This window comes from Benincasa hispida, chromosome 1, assembly GCF_027475165.1.
Source record: "Benincasa hispida cultivar pf3 chromosome 1, pf3_genome.v1.1, whole genome shotgun sequence".
Lineage (NCBI taxonomy): Eukaryota > Viridiplantae > Streptophyta > Magnoliopsida > Cucurbitales > Cucurbitaceae > Benincasa > Benincasa hispida.
In genome coordinates, this window is record NC_143478.1 from 36,392,479 (window position 1) to 36,404,779 (window position 12,301).

Below are 12,301 nucleotides of genomic sequence, written 5' to 3' on the forward strand. Positions count from 1 at the left end.
AACTTTAAAAAATTGACCATTTTGATCCCTTGAAAATGAAGTGACTAAAGTGGTCACTTTTTGAAAATGCAAAGACCAAAATAAACCAAAATCAAAAGTAAAGGGATCAAATTAAACTAAAAACAAAAGTACAAAGACTAAAGTGGTATTTAACTAAAAAATTTATCGTTGCTTAGGATGTTTTGAGTTGTATATAACTGAAGGTGAGGGCATCATTGTGGGGGAGGTGAAGGGAGTTTTGATTTATACAAATGGTGCTTGAAACTTGGAACAGAGCAATAAAATTAAAACGGAAACCTTTCACTGCAACAAGTATATTGAAACCGTTGGAACTTAAGAATCAATGGCCAAAAATTCACTTCTCAATGTGGAAGATGAAAGGATTGCTGGTAAAAGTTCAACAGAGCCTGAACAAATGTCCCTGAGATTGTGCAATCACTTTTTAGGTGATTGATGCTAACGAAGATGTGCTAGAATTAGTATGGCCCAAATGCTAATGGTAAATATTAATTCAAGGATTAGTGAATAATTAATAGTTTATATTCGATTAATAGATGAAGAGTTAACTCTTCAAAAGAATGTCTTTAAAAAGTGCGACATTCTGTAAAAGGACTTTTGAGGACATCTTTACATTTATTAAATCTTATCATTATGTACTTTGGTCACACTAATCCCAATGATGTAAATATCCACTCACAATCAATCCACTATTTCTTGTATTGTATGGAATTGGTTTTGATATTATTATTGTTCTGATTATCATATAATATATGTTTCATTGTATTAGCCATTTGTATGACTTTGTTCTTGGATGTGTATGGTGTGGTGAGATGTCCTTTGCATGGAATTAATTAATATTTATGACATTTCAAACTAATTGAAGTTTAATTTTTAAATACTAGAGTCTGTTTGGTTGCGAGTGAAGTTAATAAGTTTGAAGTTAACAGGTTAGAATTTAAGTTTGTGTTTAAAGTGTAGAATTTTATGATTGAGTTCTTCGATAAATGTGAAAAGTAGATTAAGAGAAAAAGATGAATTATTCAAATATGGGGGAAAAATCTAGTACTACTATAGTATCAATTCCTTATTTGACATGTAATGAATAATATATTATTTATTTACTTTGTATAGATGAAAAAATAAGTTACTAGATAAATGTACAAACTTCTATAGTATCATTTGATATATATATGTTTGTTTTAGAAGTTAACATTTTGGATCAAATCTTCAGATTTCATGTAAAAATAAGTTGTTCAATCGTTCAATTATTTCAAATTTGTTAACTTAAATCTACTTGTGTCGATATTTTATTTTTTAAAGTTAGAGATTAAACTAAAAGTTCAAATCTTCACCTCTTATATCAATGTGAGTACAATTCATTTATACATTCAATTTTTAAAATTGGAGATTAAGTTAAAGGTTCAAATTTTGACGTCAATATGAATATAAATTCTTTTTAATAGTAAAAGATCTAAATTACATATTTTATGATTAACACGTTTCATGCGCGTGAGTATAGTTAAGTCGTTATATATACTTTTATATATTATATATTGTTAAGGTGGAGAATCACGTCTCATGCCCACTCCATCTTCACGTGTTTGAAGTTTGAACTTAAAAATAGAAAGGTTATGAGTAAACATCCTAAAACCAAATAAATATATACATATTTTAAGAATATTAAAATAAAATATTTAAAAAGAGAGAAAAAATCAAATAAGTACAAAAGTTAAACTTGTGAAGGTCCGTTCGGTCGTTCGTTCCTCCACGGCCGAAATTAGAATCAACCTGTCAGCGTCCATCCTCTTCCTCTTCTTCTCTCTTTCGTGTGTAGAGGAAATTTTGATAGTTTCAGGGCTTTTGTTGTTACTGGGATTTTCCATGGAAGTTTCGTTAACTTCAATGCTACCAACATTCAAGCTCCGCCGTTCTACTGACTTTAGTTGTCCTTGCCGCTGTTATTGTTGTTGTTCTTGCTGCTGGGGTTTGGTTTAGTTCAATTTTTTTGCTCTCTGATCGTGTTTGTGTTATGATCGGTGTATCTTTTTGGGGTTTCGAATTCGTTTGCTAGGGTTGTTGGGTTGGGTTTGTTTGTACTTAATGGATTTGTCTAATTCTCAGTCTAATCTTTCTCGTGGACGTGCTTCGCCGCCCCACCGCGCTCAGATTGCCGATGATTCTATACTGCTTCATCTCGATTCTTCTCGACGGGGACCCACGTATTCGTCTCCCCCTGTTCCTCTTCAGTTGATGGAACCGCAGACGGAGAATCAGAGATACGAGAATGGAGATGCCAAGAGAGATGGCGATGACTACGAAGATAGAGATGTAGAAGAGTTTCGTATTCTGGGTCATTCTATGTGCTTGAAGCGCCGAAGAGATGGCGAATCTTCGTCCTTATTGGGTTCTACAAAGAGAGTTTCGTGTGAATTCGATATGGAGACACGAAGGAATGCTGTACGCGCGTGGGGTAACCAGACCCTTCGAGCCGCCGACTCGAAGCTATTTGGGATTATGGAGAAGGAGAAACAGAGGCAAATCATGGGCATTGAATTGATTGCTTCTGAAAATTATGTGTGTCGGGCAGTCATGGAAGCACTTGGAAGTCACTTGACTAATAAGTACTCCGAAGGTATGCCCGGTGCGAGGTATTATGGTGGAAACCAATATATAGACGAGATAGAAACCCTATGTCGTGAGCGCGCATTGGCGGCGTTTGATCTTAATTCTCATGCTTGGGGAGTAAATGTTCAACCTTATTCATGCACGTCTGCGAACTTTGCTGTCTACACTGGTCTGTTACTGCCCGGCGATCGAATCATGGCGTTGGATTCTCCTTCTGGTGGCAATCCTAGTCATGGCTACTGTACTCGAAATGGGAAAAAGGTTACTGGGGCTTCAATTTTCTTTGAGAGTTTTCCGTATAAGGTCAATCATCAAACTGGTTATATCGATTATGATAAGCTTGAGGAGAGGGCGCTTGACTTTCGCCCAAAATTACTTATTTGTGGGGGTAGCGCATATCCTCGTGAATTGGATTATGCAAGGTTTAGGCAGATTGCAGACAAGTGTGGAGCAGTTCTGATGTGTGATATGGCTCAAATTAGTGGCCTTGTTGCTGCTAAGGTGTGAATTTTTCTCCATCTTTAGCGATGATCTATCCCTTGAATGATTGTGTATAAAGGTTTTCTTATCATATGTTCTAATTACTATCACGTTTTCATTCTCTTGGGTTGCAATTTAGTTGAATTGTTCTATGAAACTTCAAAGGCTTCAAAGTTGGTTGTGTGGAAATTCATTGTAGTTTTTGGTATTTAGGTTATGAATGGCTATGAAACTTAGTGATAGGGGAGTGTACCTTATCAAGGGATGTTGCCATACACTAATTTTAGGCCTTAACGCCAGTTTAGAAGTGTGTTGGGCCAAGATGTCAACCCCATTGATTTTATTATTACTACTTTTTTGGGGGCCAAGATGTTTTGGTATTTATCGTTTCATGGAGGATATGTATTTATTAGGAAAACTGCGTCTATTATTTTTTCTCAGGAGTAGGACAATGTTACCATGTTCCTTCAATATTTAGCCAAAGTTTTATTATCCCAATGAGAACTGAAACCTTTTAGAAACATTGTGAATGCTTTTGAATCTTTAAGCTTATGAATTATGGAATTGTTTATCCATTTTTACTTTTTATTGAAATTTTTTTTCCCTTTCTATTTGGTTCTATTATACAGTTCTGTTTGACTGTGTGCTGATGCAATTCTCAGTATAATTCTTTTACATCTGTAATTGTTTGTTCACCAGTACTTCATATGTGTAATCTTGTAATTTTAGACAAAGAATTATTCCTATTCTGTATATATTTTGATTTTGATTTGAATTTTTTTACAGGAATGTGTGAGCCCTTTTGAGTACTGTGATGTTGTGACTTCAACTACTCATAAGAGCCTTCGAGGTCCAAGGGGAGGTATAATTTTTTATAAGAAGGGTTATAAGCCAAGGGGAAGAGCAATCGTTCTGTATCAAGGAAATGACCCTGAGGAATATGACTTTGAGGAGAGGATAAACTTCGCTGTTTTTCCATCCTTACAAGGTGGACCACACAATAACCATATTGCTGCTCTTGCTGTGGCCCTAAAACAAGTGGCTACTCCAGAGTACAAGGCATATATGCAGCAGGTGAAAAAGAATGCTCAAGCCTTGGCTTCTGCTTTACTTCGAAGGAATTACAAGCTTGTAACAGGTGGCACTGATAATCACATGGTACTCTGGGATCTAAGGTCCTTGGGATTGTCAGGTGATAATTTTGATTTGAATTTTGCTAATTGATGTGGACATGATACATTTTAGGTGCACAAGCACAACTAGCTTTTTGTTTGTCTAGGGGAAAGGGGTGCAAACTGAAACATTGCTCATGCAAAGTGAGGTTTTATTGTGTTGTGCACTGTGGGTTGAGATTCGAGGAAATTGTATATTATTACATAACATGAGTTACATAATTTGGAAGAAATATATCTCTTCTATCGACTGTATAACAATACAAAACAGGATATTATAGTTAACTACGCTTAAAAAGTACTTGCTTAGGCACAAATATGTTCTTTTAGCAGACTCTGCTATGTTTCTTTTTTCCATTAATGCATTAATTTTTCTTTGTCAAATGCACTATTAAGAAAGTTGAATACGTTTTTTAGTTAGTAAGGTGGTAGAAGTGAAAGAATTTGGTTGGAAAGAAATTAGAGAATTTTTGGTAAGTCATTTTTTTTTTCTTTTTTTTTTTTTTAAATTTTATAGAAATAACAACGAATAAGAGAATATAAGAGCATATGAATAACCAAGCCCACGAAAACCACATCAAACAAAAGGTGTCCAACTAAGTGAAAAAAATGACAAAAGTGACAAGCACCTCACTATGGTCCCTCTCCATCCTTTAAAGTTTTAAACATTCTGTTATTTCTTTCCATAAAACCCATAACAAGGCACACACCCCAACCTCCCAAAGAAAGCGACCATTCCGCCTCAAAGGCGGATGGAGGAGGAACTTCTCGATCGAATCACCGATACTCCTTTGAGGAGTCAACATGAAACCAAACTTCTGGAAAAGATTGTTACAAATCGACCTTGCAAACTCACAGCTCTAGAGGAGACGGTCTAGATTTTTCTCCGCCTTTCGGCAAAGATACAACAGAAGGGATTAATTAGTGAAGGTAATGTCCTCAAAAGCTGGTCCATCAAGTTCACACAACCAAGTAAAATTGGCCAAGAATAGAACTTAACTTTAATTGGAATATTAATCCTCCACAAGGCATCAAAGATAGACTAACGGGAGGGGGATTCAACAAGTACTGAAAGAACGACTTACAAAAGAAGCCTTCTAATGAGTAGAGACTACACAGACACATCCCTTCTCCCAAGCCTAATACCAAACTCTCCAATCAAAGACAGAAGAGTGACAACATTTGTTTTTTCCCTATCAGTCAACGACCAACTAAAGCCAAACGAGAAAGAAACATAGCTCCTTGACCAAAATTAGAAAGTCAGATATAAGGCAATGCTTAAGGGAAAACAAATGATAAAAAGAGGAAACGTTGAACAGAGGGGTCTATCCCACAAATCCTCCCAAAAATACATTTCTTTATTCTCCCTCACCTCACAACGAACAAGGTGGGAGAACGAAGGGAGCTGAGAAGAAATGTCCTTCTAGAGGTTCCAGAAAGTGCCTCTAACCCCACTCGAGGGCCCATTAAAGGGATGAAGCCCATGCCTGCTAACAATAACTCTATGCCATGAGTAATTGGGCTCAAGGGGCAATGGCACGACCGCTTGGCCATCAAGGTTTTGTTGCGAATCCTTAAACTACCAATTTCAAGACCCCCCCACCCCAACTCATCGACGTTGCAATGAACTCCCAGTTGACCAATTGCGAACCTTTTCTTCATCGGCCCCTTCCCATAGAAAATCACGCATGAGCTTCTAAATACTTTAGCAAATTTACAAGCAGACAGTGAAACAAAGGAAATGCATTAGACAAATTAGAAACTAGGAATGCTTGATCTCCTATGAGAAAAAAGCTATGTTTTCGTTTAGAGAGGGTTCACTATCGACTTAATCTCATACAAGTTCTTTGCTTTCCCATCTGTGGCTATCTTTCTCCATATCAGCTGTTGGTTCAACAGTGGGTGCTTTTGGTTTGACTTTTCTTTGTTTATGGTGTGCCTTGGTTTAATGTTTCTTGGATTGTTGTTTTGTTTGGTTTTACCCTTTTATTGAGGGTATCTTACATTGTCAATCCATCATACATCTTTCTATTTATCTCTCCCTTTTGTCACCTCCTTTCCATTAGTTTTGGTATCTTTTTCTGTTGATGGGGGTTTCCCTTTGGTTCTTCATGCATCTCTTTATGAGGCTTATTTGATTCTCTTTGGATATTTCATTTATCAATGAAATGGTTTTTTATCCAAAATAATACTTTTGCAAACTGAACAAGGGGCTCAAAAAAGAGAGAAGTAGTAAATAGGAATGATGCTAAGATTGTGTTAACTTAGTTGAGATGGCCAGGTGCATCTACTGACTCACAGCTTTGTTTGAAATTGTAATCTCTTTCTGTTTCATTGTATTCAGGGCACTAGTCTCTTTTCATTATATCAATGAAAAGATTATTTCCGTTTCGAAAAATAGGAGAGAGAGAAGTAAATAGGAATGCCACTCAACACCGAAGGTAAGTTTTCTTTTTGGTGGGACCACTTTGAAATCATCCAGATTAAGGTTTCTTGTAGGTGTTTGTCAAAATCTTGTTCGGGAGACTCTTTACAAGCTATTTGCAATAATTGGGAAGCTTTCATGTAGCTCTGTGGTTCTTTTCCCGTGGTTTTCTGCAGCTTTGTTCTTTAGTTACCTTATGTTTTAGTTTGTTTCTTGTCTTTTCTTTGCACTTGTCTGTTCTTTTCTATTCCGAAGTCTACTCTTTGTAGGCTTCACCTTTCTCTATCAATAATATTATTGTTTCCTTTTCAACCTGGGGTAAAATAATGAACAAGGCATATGATTGTCAGGCAAGGAAAGTCTTAGCGTTAGGAGTGCAAGTCAAATCGAGCTTAATCAGTCAGCAGTGGTCTGGGAATTTGGGATGTGGCACATTGCCCATCCTCTGAGTCGACTGATTATGCATATCCTATTTCCTCAGTTTTAAAATTTATTTTTCCTTAATTTCCTTGCTACTTTGAATCGTCCATCGTGTAATCCAATTCCAATTCATTCCTTTCCTTTAGATGAGAAACGTGGAATTCTTCATTTTGTTTTTGAAATGGAAATGTCTCTTTTCATTGAAGAGGTTAAAAGAGTCTAATACTCAAAATACCATGTACGAAATAAAGTGCTAGATACAATATCAAAACTGAAGACACTAGAATAACCACAAAAAAAATGACATCAATAAAGAGCAAATACAATACAAACACAAAATAAACATTAAGCTGGAAAAATAATGGCACTCCAATTTAAGTATAGATCTTGGAAATTTCTGCAAAAGATTTAGAAAGAGTGCAGTAGGAAGAAGCGTTAATGTGAGCAGCATGAAAATGATCCATCCTATCAATCATGAAAAACCCTTTCTTTCCTTTCAAACCAAATTTCATCCACCAAAGCTTTAATCGCATTAGACCTAATCCACTAAGGACAAGATTTCAAGGGTAGGCAAACCAAAACCTGAACCACATTTGATTTAAAATCCTCACCAAACACCCCAACGGATATTGAAGGAAGAGAACAAATGCCACGAGCATAGTATAACATAACCGCAGTCAAAGAAAAGGTGCTGCAAATCTTCACTTTCAGCCATATAAAGAGGACAAATAGATGGAGACAAGCTATGAGAAGGGAGCTTTCATTGAATAACAGGAGCTATTTGAAGACCCAAAAATCATAATCTAAACAAGGATGTGAACACATCTTGGGCTCTTTGACTTCCATAATGCTTAAAAAGAAGTGCTTTTAAAGTTGTGTTATCCAAAGGAGGAGAAGAAGTCAAGTGCTTGGATAAGGACTTAACTGAGAATATTCCAGAAGCTTCCAAGGACCAAATATGCCGACCCAAATTCCCAATCACCCTTTTGTCTAAAATCAGGGCTGGAAGATTTTGAAATTCAATACTCTCATCTTCTTTCAGCAACCGACGGAGGTAGCTGGACCAAGATGAAGAGGTTCATCCCAATGTTCAGACACTAAGCCCTTTGGATGAAGAGTAATCCTGAAAAGGCCTGGGAACACAAAGTCACCAAATCAATCCAAAAATCATGTCAGAAAGCAATTCTATTACCACAACCAAGCTTAAAAACAGCCAAAGCCTCTACTTTTAGCCAATTCTTTATCTTATTGGTATGGTGAAATTATAAAAGAGCGCAAACAAAGTGCCTATAGATTTGCCATTGGACAATAATAGAAATGAGGTTGTATGTTCTAAAAAGAGGACCAAGAGAGCAATGTAAGTGAGATGATAAAATAATTCATCAAAGCTGGTGGTTTAATCTTTAAAGATGTGGTGATTGCATATAAACCTAAAGAAAAAAGAAAGCTTTAATGTAGCAACCCCATAAAACTTCCTTTTTTCCTAGAAGGGTGACAAATGAGGATGACTTTGAGGAGAGTGTTCATATTTCATGGTAGGCCAACGTGCCAATTGAAGGTCATAACTCATAAGAATATCTGCCAGAATTGGTCTGCAAAAAGTTGAGTAATGGATAGATGGAACAAGGTTTCATGCTCCCTTTGTTTTCTTTTTTGGGTAGAATGTTCACAGTTCAAATATTACCATGGCTAAGATCCCGTATGGAAAACTTACTTTTCTTTGGAATAAGAAAATGCCATAGCTGTGAGTTTAAGGTAGTAGTAGTACATTTAGGGAGGAATCAAGACGGTGGACATTTAAGTGAGAGACTTTGTAGTAAAAATCCAATTCCAACTCCAAGCTCTTCTTTCTTGGAATCTCTGATATACTTGGACTTCTCCTCGATGGTTTTATTTGAAATTGATATTGGAAACTCAAATCTATTCAAAACCTAAATCCTAATTTATCATCCTTTGATTTCTAAAAACGTGCAAGCCCCCCCATTGCACACCCATCATCGATTTTTTTGATTCATCACTTACACTCAACACTAGTAGGCAAGGATTGAATTCCCAAGACTTCGAATCCTTCCCGAATTGATTAAAGTATAGTTAGTGATTGAATAAGAAGTTGAAGATTGCAAAGGACCGTCCCAGTCAGCAATGACAGATGCACACAGTCAATCCTAGTTTAGTCTGTCAGTTGGCAACAATTACATCTCCTCTCCTCGAGTCTCATTTTTTGAATTTAAATCATTTTTCATTGAACGTTGATTTTCATTATTTAAATCTCAGAAATCAGGCTCTCAATAGGGCAAAGTGAAGTACGAAGGAAAATACACTGCCTAAACCACTAACACCACCATGCCTGATGCAATAAAAAAGAAATTGGAACACTGCCTAAACCCCTCATCAAATGCATCATGTCGCGATGCTTGACACACACCACAAAGGAAAACAGAAAGCTCAACACTGAAAGTCTGAAAGCCTATGGCCATACACTTCCCCTCGCGTAGTAAAAGGAAAGTAAGATAATGGAGAAATTGCCTAATTGACCCGTCCTGGTTAGCATGGTTACTACACATAATATGCAGTTTGACACAGTTTTTCATTTTCTTTTGGATTATTAGCTGTTCGGTTTTCGTTTTGCCCAGAAACTGTGTCATTGCACCCCCTACATGTCATAATCTTTAAAGCACATAACAATATTGGAAAACTGTAGGAAGGGTGATGACTGATGGGAAATGAACCCAAAAAGCCAAGAGGATTTGTTAGAGTTTTTTGATTGGCATTGGCAAATAATTATTGCAGTTAAAAGATCTTTGTTAAAGAAACTTCAAGAAGAAACCTTGTATTCGCATGATGATTAACTCCTAATTTTTCCTCCTCTAGCCAAGTTGTGAAACAATCTTGATTTCATTCTGGTTGAACTTCCATGAGTGATGATTCTATGCTTTGTATTTTAAGGGTTGACACATATGCAAAAATTCAAAAAAATAAGGTCTATCATTAAGCAAAATTGAACTTTTCTAGCACAGTTCATCAAGGATTTTTGTAGAAGGAGCAGTGTTAGAATAGACTGTACTTTTACTTTTGAACCATCACTATTATGAGCAGCAACAGGTAGAAAAGATGAGATCGAGGATTTCTTCTCTGTGTAATATCAGACTTATTGATGAATGATGCCCCTTATAACTGGGTTCCATGGAAATATCTTGTCTTCTTAGAACTTCCTTCCTGCCAAATGGCTTCAGAAGCCTCTTGTTAAGATTGGTGGATCTTCCTAATGAAAAACAATGGATTTGATTTTCATTTGGTGTTAGGTCATGATCCATCTCTAGGACTACATCTTATACAGATAAGGGTTCCAGAGTCTAAAGATTTGGCTCGTAGTAAAATAACTTCATAATGCAGTTCTTCTTGCATAAAGTTTTGTCTTTCAAGGTTGATGTCCTCCACATCCTCCTGTATTGAGCCTGATATTTGGATCATAAGTATAATTCTGACGGTAGTTATGAAACAGCTTTTCTAGAAATGAACTTGCATGAACTTTCAACTGGATGCAGGACATTGTTTCACAGCTAAAGAGATCTTACTATCATAGTGCGTTATGTACTGGACTACAAGAAGATCCCTTTTTCTTGTTTTTCTATTTATATTATACAATGTAAAAAATGAAGACAGATTCTGAATGAGGTAAATCTGTTACAACTCAACTTGTTTTTTGTATTCCATATTTGTATACGTCTGTTTCTTCTAAGTTCTAGTTTGGATGGTACATGTGGCTGTTTAATCTATTATTCTCCATTTATTATATATTGCGTAGTCTTTCTGATGCCATGGTAATTGTAGGTAAAAACTTGGAGCAACTTTGTGAGATGTGCCACATTACTCTCAACAAAATTATAATATTTGGTGATAATGGTGTTATTACTACGGGAGGAGTAAGGATCGGTGAGTTTTCCCTCCTATATTTCATATTTTGGGGTATCCTAGGATTGTAGAGCTCGGTATGCTTTGAGTATGCTTATGAATTAACTGTCTGTTATCCCCGCAGGAACCCCGGCCATGACATCAAGAGGTTGTCTGGAATCTGACTTTGAGGTAATTGTTGAATTTCTTCATACAGCTGCTCAGATTGCAATTTGTATTCAGCAAAAGTATGGGAAGTTGCCAAAGGCATTTCTTACGGGCCTTCAAAGTAATAATGAAGTTGTTGAGCTCAGACACCGTGTTGAAAGTTTTTCAGCTAAATTTGCCATGCCAGGCTTTGAAACTTGAAAGGGTAGTTGGAAATGCATTTGGAAATGGATGGCCATTCGTATTCCCTAAAAAAATCATATTTGCTGCTCATCATGCCTTCCGTATTTAGAACCTATGAAGCTTCTCCCTCACCTGGGGTTGCTGTTTACTCATTTGCCAGCATTTACATATGATCATGTGGTTTGGAGGAGGGTCCTTGCAATCATCAGAAGAGCATTTGGCAGTACCGAACTTTTCTTCTGTAAGGTAGTAAGGGTATACAAGGGATAGAGGCGTCGTGAGCAGTTTTTTTGTGGTTTCATTTTTGGGATTAAATCAACTAAAGAGTTGGTTGTTACGAGGGAATATAATTAAGAATCTAGACTCTAAATTATCAGAGTTCTGGATGACTTTTTGGATCCGATTGTTTATGGCCCAAGCTGAGGAATCATTTTGCCAGCTTGATGTGTGATGATGTGGTAGGAAGTAGGCACAATGCTGATCAATTTCCTTTGATCAGTTTCCATTGTGTAAGTTCTTGCTACTTTTCCTTCATCATAAATTATGTCAAGTTCATTATATTATTATGCAAGTGTCCATTCATCAATGTAGTTAACTTCTCTGAAATTTTATTGGTCCATGATTGTTAATAGAAATTGCTGCCATAGTTCTTGCACTTTTACATTTCCTTTTTGGTTGTTATTGCCATGTTTGATGCATGATCATCTTTTCGACATTGCAGAAGATGTAGTTGTGATGATAGATAAATTGATAAGATGTGATATTTGCATTTGAGTTAGTACATTAGTATTTGTTGAGTTCCTAACCAAACTGTGATCTTTTTTTAGACACAAATGAACTCCATCCTTTTCTAGGTATTGTGGGGTTATATTAATGAGAGTACAAAAACTGTATAGCCTTTTTTCCATTTTGTGTCTTGAAAGTATTGTGCTGATTT

At 36.4% G+C, this 12,301-nt stretch overlaps 1 protein-coding gene across 3 annotated transcripts; it reads left to right on the top strand.

The window, feature by feature from the left end:
- The first annotated feature begins 731 nt into the window (after window positions 1-731).
- LOC120091845 (serine hydroxymethyltransferase 7-like) lies at window positions 732-12,019 on the top strand. 3 transcript variants are annotated; one of them, XR_016525005.1, is made up of 5 exons: window positions 732-3,126; window positions 3,892-4,297; window positions 6,622-6,718; window positions 10,954-11,055; window positions 11,159-12,019. XR_016525005.1 is itself a non-coding variant. In XM_039050026.2 (4 exons), the coding sequence occupies exons 1-4, from the start codon at window positions 2,101-2,103 to the stop codon at window positions 11,380-11,382; spliced, it is 1,758 nt and encodes a 585-aa protein (XP_038905954.1). In that variant the 5' UTR covers window positions 732-2,100; the 3' UTR covers window positions 11,383-12,019. The 3 variants fall into 3 exon arrangements, 1 of the variants encoding a protein (XP_038905954.1); XR_005485870.2 differs by lacking the exons at window positions 10,954-11,055; window positions 11,159-12,019 and adding an exon at window positions 10,668-10,792; XM_039050026.2 differs by lacking the exon at window positions 6,622-6,718.
- The last annotated feature ends 282 nt before the right edge of the window (window positions 12,020-12,301 follow it).

Bases quoted from the DNA above. Each gene is read 5' to 3' on its own strand.
- LOC120091845 (XM_039050026.2), top strand. From the start codon at position 2,101: ATGGATTTGTCTAATTCTCAGTCTAATCTTTCTCGTGGACGTGCTTCG. The intron at 3,127-3,891 runs GTGTGAATTTTT...ATTTTTTTACAG, and splicing joins GTGGCCTTGTTGCTGCTAAG to GAATGTGTGAGCCCTTTTGA. The intron at 11,056-11,158 runs GTGAGTTTTCCC...TTATCCCCGCAG, and splicing joins TACGGGAGGAGTAAGGATCG to GAACCCCGGCCATGACATCA.